Source organism: Falco rusticolus, chromosome 5, assembly GCF_015220075.1.
Source record: "Falco rusticolus isolate bFalRus1 chromosome 5, bFalRus1.pri, whole genome shotgun sequence".
NCBI classification, from domain to species: Eukaryota; Metazoa; Chordata; class Aves; order Falconiformes; family Falconidae; genus Falco; species Falco rusticolus.
Window position 1 is genome coordinate 88,883,617 of NC_051191.1, and position 10,590 is coordinate 88,894,206.

Consider the following 10,590-nt stretch of genomic DNA (forward strand, 5'->3'; position numbering starts at 1 on the left):
AGTCCCTATGTATCAGCTGAGCATGGTTGTCAGCTTAGACTCCACATAAAGTATTTAAAAGCCCCTGGTATGAGCCTGTCCCAACAAGAAATCTGCTCTTGAGGGCAGCTTTATGATGCTATCAAAAAAAGGCAGTGAAAGCACACTCAGGTAGAAATAGGAGAGGCCACAGATATTTGTAAGCAGAAACACACAGTAAATGAAACACCTAGTCTGAAGGAGAAATATGGAAAGATAAACTACAGTGTTTCCCAGTACAGAGAGCCCAGTGTCCGAATGCAAGAAAGTTCAGTATATTATTTCCTTCAAAACTATTAGCCTTTGCCTAAGATGTACCTGTTTCTACTACTGTATTTACAACAGATTCCATGGTCAGAAACTTCCATACATCCTACAGAACTTTAGATCAGCATAATCTCGAAGCATGTTAAGCTTAATTAGGAAATGCTATACATACCTCTGCTGTATAGGAACCCTACTATTACTACAGATAGCATGAAGACAACAAAAGCTGGTATAAGAGTATATCTGCTTCTGTTGTGATAGCCGATTCCTTTAAAAAAATGAAATAAATAATGATTGGTTAGTTAAAAAGCAACTGTGTGACACACTACTTCAGTAGAAATACAACCTTGAGTACGTTTTATAGCCATTTGTAATTTTAAAAGACCAAAACAAACAAAAACCCCCACACAAACCTCAAGAAATTAATGTACCAGAGTCAGTTATTAGCAAAACCTTAAGTCAGTTCCCAGAAAGTTACATGGTAAGTACCTTAGTTTAGTGAAGGCACATCACTGCTTGAAAGGCAACAGCTATTCTGTTTTTTGGTCTATGAAAGGCCAAGCCAGATCTCAGCCAAATGACATTTCAGCAGTTCACTTGTATCAGGTTTGCATGACAAGGTTTTGGTGGTGGGGAGGCTGCAGGGTTAGCTTCTGTGAGAAGATGCCAGAAGCTGCCACCATGTCAGACAGAGCCAATGCCAGACAGCTCCAAGAAGGACCTGCCACTGGCCAAAGCTGAGCCCATCAGTGATGGTGGTAGCACCTCTGTGATAACATATTTAAGAAAGGGGGGAAACTGCTGCACAACTGCAGCCAGAGAGAGGCATGAGAGGAGAAAGAAATAACTCTGCAGACACCAAAGTCAGTGAAGAAGGAGGGGGAGGACATGCTCCTGGAGCAGGAGATTCCCCTGCAGCCCATGTTAAAGACCACAGTGAGGCAGGCTGTCCCCCTGCAGCCTATGGAGGCCTAAGATGGAGCAGATATCCATCTGCAGCCTGTGGAAGACCCCACACCAGGGCAGGGGGATGCCCAAAGGAGGCTGTGACCCTGTGGGAAGCCTGCGCTGGAGCAGGCTCCTGGCAGGACTTGTGACCCCATGGAAGAGACCCATACTGGAGCAGTTCTTGAAGAACTGCAGCCTGTGGGAAGGGCTCATGTTGGAGAAGCTCATGGAGGACAGTCTCCCATGGGTGGGACCCCTTGCCGGAGCAGGTGAAGAGCGTGAGGAGGAAGGAGCAGCAGACACAGCATGTAACAAGCTGCCTACAACCCCCATTCCCCATCCCCCTGCACTGCTTGTGGCGAGGAGGTAGAGAAATCAGGAACGAAGTTGAGTCTGGGAAGAGAGGAGGGGTGGAGGAGAGGTGTTTAGATTCATTCTGGTTTCTCAGTATCCTACTCTGATTTTGACTGACAATAAATTAATTTTCCCCAAGTCGAGTCAGTTTTGCCCGTGACTGTAATTGCAGAGTGATCTCCCTGTCCTTATCTTAACACAGGAGGCTTTTGTTGTATTTTCTCCCCCCATCCTTTTGAGGAGGGGGAGTGATAGGGCAGCGTGAAGGGTACCTGGCAGCCAGTCAGGGTCAACCCACCGAATGCCTCATTTCTAAGTCTCCAGCACATAATTCCAGTGAAGGAGGAAGAATCCTACACTGGTAAACCATGAAAGTGGCTTTTGCATAGACATGGGAAATTTTAAAAGGTAAGCCCCAGGCTGAGCTGAAGCTCAGCTGAGGCTGTCCCAGAGCAATAAGCAACAGCAGGAACATTCTCTTTTCTCCTCTTTATATCTGTCTGTGAAGGAGGAAAAGTAGTAAGCTCATTGACTCATGCACAGACTAAGTAAGAAATTATTTTAACTAGTGGCTGCTAGATGATTCACTTGAAACAACTGAATAATTTCATTCCAGTTCATGGAAAGCAGTACAAACAGCACAACAGTCATTAGCATTAATTATATCAGGTCAGAAGGTTCAAAGAGATCTTCTAAGTGTGTCTCTCTCTTTACAGCCTCCTTTTGAGCAATAATAGTGAGGTGGGTGTCAGTCTCTTTTCCCAGGGAACAAATGATAGGATGAGAGACAAATGCCTCAAGTTGCACCAGGGGAAGTTTAGACTGGATATCAGGAAAAATTTCTTCTCCAAGTGACCAAGTTAGGTGGTCAAGCATTGGAACAGCCTGTCTAGGGAAGTGGTTGAGTTGCAATCCCTAGAGGTATTTAGAAGGTGTGTAGATGTGGCGCTTCACGACATGGTTTAGTGGTAGACATGGCAGTGCTAGGTTTATCATTGGACTCTATCTTAAAAGGTCTTTTCCAATCTAAATGATTCTATGATTTCAAGTCACAACTGAAGGGTTTATTCTGTTGAGATCCCTGCAAAAAGTGTCTTTCCAGGGGGATCAAACTGTCAATCCTATACCTTTCACCAACCTTAAACACACTTTTAGTAGACAAATCACTTCTGATGCTTTTTACTTTTTAAACTCAACTTCCTCAGAAGTCAGTAGAAATCTCACAATCAAAGCCTATGCTGCTTCCCAACCTAGCCTCTCAGACTTGCATATACAGCCTGACCCATTCTTACCTTCTCTACCTGAAAAGCATTGAGTCAAAGAGATTTCAGAGCTCTTTTCCGTTTGAGAGAATCTAATGAAACATGCAGCTCTCTCGGAGGCATCAACGTCCTTCTTAGATATCACAACTTCCTGGGTGTGATGAGTGGCTGGCAAGCGACTGAAATTCCAAGTGTAATGCAGAGTCTTCTGGAAATCTGATATACATACTAACACAAGGTTATCACCGCTGATATTGCACCTTATTTCAGGTTCTGAAGGTGGAGCTGAAAGGAGAGAAAACACTCTGTATTACTTTGGTTATAAACTGCCTTGAACTTTAGCACAGGACAAGGGCAGGAGCAACAAAAGCAGCATGAGCGCATAGTGTAAGGTGTGCATGTGTGTGGACACACGTGTATGAGAGAAATGACTTTCTAAAAGTGGATCTGTTTGCGGTTCTTCTGTGTCTCATTTGAGACTCCTCATGGTTCATTGTCAACGGGACTAAAATACACACTGGTCAAATATATTTCCCAAAGACTACTATGAAGCTGCATAGATCTGCGCAGGATAGTATTACAGATATTCAAGCACATGTAATATGCCTGCAGAAGCATCTTTAGTAGATACATACTGCCTGGGATAACTTGGCCAGCTTGCTCAAAGAGTTTGGTTATCTACCTGAAAGTACACAGTGTGCCATCTACATGTGTGGATAACTGGCTAGCTGAAAAAGGTCTCATAGACATAGTCCAGCTGGCTGAACAAAAATGCACATCGCTCTCAGCTTATCTGAAGTAAAGCAAAATACACTGTCTTTGGCTGTCCTTGTTACACAGTAACAGGAAGATTTCGGTGGGAAAAGAATGTTGCAGGTGGGAACAGAAAACTACAGAAGAGAAACTAGGGGCGGGCTTGGTATTTAGGCAACTAACCAATAATGAGCTTAACTTTTGTAATATGTATGAGCTAATTATAAGAAGGCATAAAAGGTGACTGTAAGAGACAATAAACGAAGTCTGCTGATCACTCATATTGAGTGACTGTGTCTTCCCTCCGTCGCGACATACATGCATTCTAGAAGTCATTCCAAGATGAATAATGATGGGCACACAAATCAGATACCACCTTTTAAGATGTGTTTAACGTGCCTAAGTGACTTAACAATAAAGCCCAGTAACAGCCCCTCCCTATTTCTGTTTGCTTCCCTGACAAACAACCCCCTTTGTAGCCTTCTTAAAGTTAATAAAGTGATACAAATCTTTATGCAGTTCTTCCAGTACTTACCTAATACAGCAAGTATGAAGGTTAAAACATAACTTTTCTTCATGGAATCCACGTAGTCTAACATGTATGTGCCAGTGTCATTGTTCTCCAAGTTAAATATAGTCAAGCACCCATTCTCCTCATTAAGCAAACCTCTGTAACAGAGAGAATTAAAATATGTTGGTTTGGTTTGCTCTTCCCATTCAGCCACTTTATCCTTGTTTTTCGTCCAAATAATTTCCATTATTTTTTGGTCTATTTTTACTGGAAAAGTAAAATTTTCTCCCACGATGCCAAACACGTCCTCACAGTAGATGTGTGCTACAAGGAAAAAAAGAAAAAAGTTATTTTAACAATTATTTTATAAACTATTGCTTGACTAATGCTGTATGCACTTTTAGGTACATTCAAATTTAGGTTAGAAGCACATCACAATGTTGCATATTTGTCAGTTTGGGTCAGTTGAAGAATTACCCAAACCCAGCCTGCCAGCACAATCATGTGACAGGCACCACATAGGGATCAGTTTCCACATTCTGGTCCCAGGTAGAATTATTGTCCTAATCTTCTTCCCCAACCTAAAGTCCTCTACCCTCAGTACTTTCCCTCTGTTCACTTGAATTAGGCCTCCTGCCCATGGCCTTGTGAAAAAGTTGAAATGAAGAATTGCTGTCACCAGCAAAAATCTCTCTATCACAGCATCTTGTTGCAGAATGCTCAGGCTGAAGCTCCTGCCCAGCAAATGAACTGCAGTTTTTCCAGCATGAATATTCACAAAGTTAGTGAAAAGCACACTTCTGACACAAAACTGCTACTTGATTCAAAGCACCTGCTCTAAAATCATGGGGATACTAGTGATTTGCCTTGGAAATGTCACTTAAGCAAGTTTATTTCACAGCTGATGTATGTGAAACAGCATCCCAACCTTGGAGATCTTGCTTGCTGCTCTGCTAGAAATGGGAGGTGTCCAGAAGCCTTAACTGCTATCAGTTTTGAATCAATCATATTCTACTAAAAAGGCCCAGGCACTCAATGTAAATAAACAACAGAAAAGAAGAGGGATAAGAGATTGTCTCTACGTGTGTAAAAAAAAATCTACTGATCTAACAGACAAGACAAAATTCTGCTGTGGGACAGAGATACTGTAAACCATTAGCATCTCTGTCCCTGTTTCAGTCTTCAGTCTTCAGCAACCACCTCCTACTTCTGAATGGCTCTAATCACAAGACTACTCCCATGGCAGACATGCACATGGACACAAACAAAATCATGTCAATACTAAGTTCAAGTTACACTTGCATTAAGGACTCAATTCTGCTCCACAGTAGCTCGTAAATTTTTACTACTAAGTTGAAAGAAAGGCGTAATTATGATATAAATGAGGTCTCACATTAAGGCAAGATTTCCAATATGCACCATCAAAAATTTCCCTTTGAACAGTAACTGCATGGTGAAAGAGAAGAAGAGAAATATTTCAGAAGCCTACTGCTCAAGTCAACTGCTCCCAAGTGACAGCTACTGTTTTAGGTTTCTTTTGGACCTTTTTCTTTTATTTTATTCTTAAATGGCATTAAGTCAAGAACCCACCAATTCCTATATCATTCTGTGCTTCCCTTGCTTCTTATGTCATCATGGTATGAAAACTTACTACTGTTCATAAATCAGTGCAGATACTACAGCTTTATCACACCAAAACAAGTCACTTCCCTTCAATGTATGAGTTCAGAAAACAAACTACAGCCCATCTTGCTCCACATCCTATCTCTATTCCATATGAAAGCAGCCAGGTCAGCCAGGCCAGTCATTAAGAAGATTAGGTTCCCCATCACCAAAGAACAATGCTTGCCAGCATACCGAGTGTCCTGTTCTTCTGCCTGGTGCCACATCACAGAAACAAAGACTTTCTCAAACAGGAAAATGAAGGCAAGCAATGGGAAACACACTTCTGACTGTTTGGATAGAAAACTGCACATGCAAGTCTTCTCCATGCCTTACTACTTATGGACTATTCAGTTTGTTTGCAATTTACCCATGAAAGCACTCTTACTCCATTACAGTATCTACTTTCCATCTGCACTTACACAGTGGCCTTTTCCGGACACAGGAATTGGGAAAGTAAATAGGGCAAAGAGGGCTTGGCCATCACTGCCACATCTTTTCGACACAACCCACCTGCCTTTCTTTGTCTTCTATCCTGTTCAGACAGGTTTATACATCTCACTTGCTCCTGCTGCCCCAGTATGAGTATCTCTTTCCACCCATCTCAAATAACAATTTCCAGAAAAGAACAAAACCCAGGACAGAACAGAGGAGCTCCAACATTTGTATTTGGAGACCACAAGGAGGCAGGATGCTGGGCGCGATGAAACACTCATGATCTGATGAGGACTGGACTCTTGTTAGAGACTTATGTTTCATAAAGACCATTTCTAGGAACACACTTTCCTCAAGAAGTCATCTCTAGCCTAGGGACCTATAGTAGTCCCAGCATGGAGAAAAACTCCCTGTTTTACCCACTGTGAAATTCTACCTCTCAGTAACTTTGGCTTACAGACACAACCAAGCTGTGGTGGCTTAACATCAGCAAACTGTCCTGGTTTCAGCTAGGACAGAGTTAGTTTTCTTCTTAGTAGCTGGTACAGTGCTTCCTTTCAGATTTGGTGTGAGAACAATGTTGATAGGACACTGATGTTTCTGGTCGTGGCCCGGTAGTGTTTGTACTAAGTCAAGGACTTTTCAGTTTCTCGGGCCTTGCCAGCGAGAAGGCTGGACAGGCACAAGAAATGGGGAGGGGACACAGGCACGACAGCTGACCTGCACTAGCCAAAGAGGTAATCCATACCATATGACATCACGCTGAATATATATAAGCTGGGGGAAGAAGAAGGATGAGGGGGGCATTTGGTGTTACGGCATTTGTCTTCCCAAGTAATCATTATGCATGATGGAGCCCTGCTTTCCTAGAGATGGCTGAACATCTGCCTGCTGACGGATAGTAGTGAATTAATTCCTTGTTTTGCTTTGCTTGCGTGTGCAGCTTTTGCTTTAGTTATTAACTTGTTCTTATCTTAGCCCTCAAGTTTTATGTTCCTTTCCAATTCTTCTCCCCATCCTTCTGGGTGAGGGGGGAGTGAGCGCGCAGCTGCATGGTACATAGTTCCCAGCTGGGGTCAAATCACAACACAAGCGTAAGCCAAGCCACTGCAGTTGTTGACAAGAGCAAGGTAAGAGGAAAGCAGCCATTTGCTGGGGACTGAGAACAGGAGGAAAGCCAGCCATCACTGCTTAGCCAACCACTAACAACTTCCTAAGCCTGGGTGCTGAAGCATGTAACCTCTCCATGTCTTTGCTCAGTCATAAGGGCCCGGCTGGAGTTATGAGGGAAAGATTGTTTCTTCATTAAGTCAAGAAATAAGAATGAAGGAAAGCTGAGCTGAAAAGAAAACAAGTTTTCCCTCCACAGCTTCTGCTTGGGATGGGGGAGCACTGCCTCCTTCAGCACTCTGTTCTTGCTGGCTGGAGAAACAAAAGCTTGACAGCAAAGAAATGAAGAGGTCCTGCCCAAGGACACTCAGGCCTTTCTCCTCAGACAGAAGGAGACCATTATCTCCATCTGTCTAAAACTAGGGACTGGACACTTCTCTGCTTCCCTGCTGCGGTGAAGTGTGAAGAAACCTCCCATTCAATGCTGTCAGCTTCCTTTTTTCAAGGACATTATACGTAATACAGAAATGTTGCGTAAGGTCTCCATCACATATTTTTGAGCTTCTAAAGAAAGCATGCGTCGTCATATTTTTTCTAATAAATTTCCAAGGAACCATTCCCCCTGCTTTCTACTTCATTTTATGCCGAGACAGATTTCCTATTCCACTGCAGCTAACTTCTCTGCTGTGAGCAAAGAGGAAGAAGTAACAGCCAAGCATTTTTTCATACGCTCTTTTCGGAAAGCTAGAAATAAGAATTATGTTTCTCTGCTTTCTCCCTCTCTCCTTATTGCAGCCTATTATTCCAAGATAAAGTTCACACAACAAAGCAGTGTTGTGCTAAGGCTTCCAGTAGCCTCTACAGAAACCATCAGACTACCTGCTCCTGTATCTCCTTCAACACACTCCAAATTCCTTCTTATGCCATGTCTTTGTGTTCTATCCTTCCAAACCAATCACATAACAAAAGCATTACTGATAAAGAGAAGGTACGTACAAGCAAAGCCTCTTCTGCAAACCCACCCACCTCATGCTGTCTACATCATTTTCTGTTCCCACTTCTCCAGCAGGAAGATACCTTTCCCTACGCAGCCTTCCCATCCTACCCAGGATTCAGAGCCATGGTCAAGTGTTCTGCCTACCACACATCAGCTGAACCACGACAGCAGCACGGGTGCGCAGATTTGGCCTGCAGCAAACAGCAAGCCATGAATCTTAGCCTGGTTTGCAGTACATGAAAACATTTCAGATTTTGTCATGTTTGACAACCACTCAGCTAATGCACGTAACCTGGAACTCCGTGCTAACCAAATCATGTCTCTGAATGCAGAGCTTGAATTGCAGCCTACACAAGACAAGGCACAGAGTAGCAGGTCACCCATACAACCTAGTGCGCTATACTTGATGTTTTAATATTCACCTGAATAATTCTGGCTCTTCAAGCATTTTAGCAGGCTAAAGGTATCCACATTCTATTCAGACTAAGTAAGTGGAATTTAATATTCCATTTATCAGCAATAAATGCTTCATTACTATATTTGTCTGCCTGATATGATTTTCTTCACTACTTTTCTTGGAGCTGATGTAAGGCTTAGTTATTCTGGAAAACTTCTGTAAACTAATCCCCTTTTTATTTTTAATGCTATCATTATCATCTTTTTTGGTCTCAAGTACCCATTTGAAATGCATATATGTACATATTAGGTCTATACCAGCAGCAGTTAGGCTCACATATTAACATTAAGATGTTAATGTTCCACCTGCTAAAGCTGGGTGGAAAAGCACTTGCTGATTAGCTTACAGCAAGCAACAGTCTGCCTCAAGATCTGATCTTTCTAAATACTGGATTTTTGTTCTGTTTTTTGTAACTTCCCAACTACCCCTTTTTTAGGATTATTTTTTTTTTCCAGATTGTGATCTCTAAGCAGCAGAGTATTACATTCCCTCCTAACCCTCAGAACCACCAGTTCCACAGAACCCTGAAATAAATGTTCAGTCCAGGACTATCAGAATATTCACCCATAGCCCTGCTAATTCCCCCAGAGCCCACAAACACGACCTGCTTTCCCCAAACTCCAGTAAGAAAGCACTTAGACCCACGGTAGAGCCCACTCATAGGGAGTGGGTGGGTGCAGACATCACACACACATGCATACACTTGCTTTTTGTCCTTTCTGCAGTCTCAGGGTCCTGCTCTGTTGGCATCCTCCCCGGACTGAGCCCATGTCATTCACCTTCTGACAACTAATGCAATGAGCCAAACGCAGTGAATGCCCAGGCCAACACATGGCAGCATGAGGCAAGGAGGGGGAGGGAGGGGGCTGGGAATCCTCCCTCTTGGCAATGGTGAACTATTAGGGAGGATCACTGTGGCCTGTAGGATACTGGTTATTTTCAGTCTCTGGCCTTTGCCTAGGGACAGAACCAATTTGCATTTATGCCTATCCTGAACTGCTAGGGAAAAAAATACAACCACAGTTAAAATCCTCTGCCCGCTTACTCCCAGCATCCGGATACCACTTCCTATGCTGTACTAGCACAGTCTTTATGTAGCTATATGATCAATGGTACTGAGAAAACGTCTCAATTACTTTCTTCCTTCAACTGAGTAAATTTTCAGCCAGATCATCTTTGCAGTTCTCTTTATAAAGAATAGCACAAAAAGATGGCATACAGGGGAACTGTTCTTGTCCTGTGGCAACACCAACTTACATGTACTCCAAACTACAACCTCTGCCTTACGAACCGTGCATCACCCAGACAGCCTACAGCCACACCACCTTGAACATGGCCAACATGGTCTCATGAGGCTGTAAACCGACAGAAGTAAGATTTGAAAAAAAAAAAAAGAAAAGAAAAAAAAGACAAATCCACATACAATATTTTTTTAAAAAACCACACTGTCAACTCTCAGGATCAAAGAAGGCTGTGAATGCAATCCAGAGATAATCCTGGCTTTCATAGGACTAGGAACATTAATCACATTAAGCCAAGTAGCTGTCAGCAACATTTTTCACTCTGTATTCACTCTACAGTGTTAAATATCAAGGGCAAAAAAATTACTTGTTTCTTTTTGTTTTTAATATAATATTTTATATATTATATGAAATTTATTATTTTAATTAATTTAATAGTTAATTTTATTATTTATTATAAATTTATATTTATATATTTATATTTATAAATACATATTTATAATTATATAAATGTAATTATAAAATTATAATTACATTATGATTAATTAATATAATGTAACAGCCACAGGTCTGGA

The 10,590-nt window shown here is 42.1% G+C and overlaps 1 protein-coding gene across 8 annotated transcripts in view; it reads right to left on the reverse strand.

Annotated features, from left to right (window-relative positions):
• Positions 1-10,590, reverse strand: part of CD58 (CD58 molecule) — a 51,286-nt gene that overhangs the window by 38,866 nt on the left and 1,830 nt on the right. For 5 of the 8 annotated variants that reach the window (XM_037390209.1, XM_037390208.1, XM_037390212.1 and 2 more), the window contains exons 2-4: positions 4,138-4,437; positions 2,880-3,134; positions 458-553 (exon numbers count right to left, since the gene is read on the reverse strand). In XM_037390209.1, coding sequence (XP_037246106.1) covers positions 458-553; positions 2,880-3,134; positions 4,138-4,437 — 651 coding nt within the window. The remainder of the gene's footprint in view (positions 1-457; positions 554-2,879; positions 3,135-4,137; positions 4,438-10,590) is intronic. The other 3 variants (XM_037390211.1, XM_037390210.1, XM_037390213.1) reach the window with 3 other exon arrangements.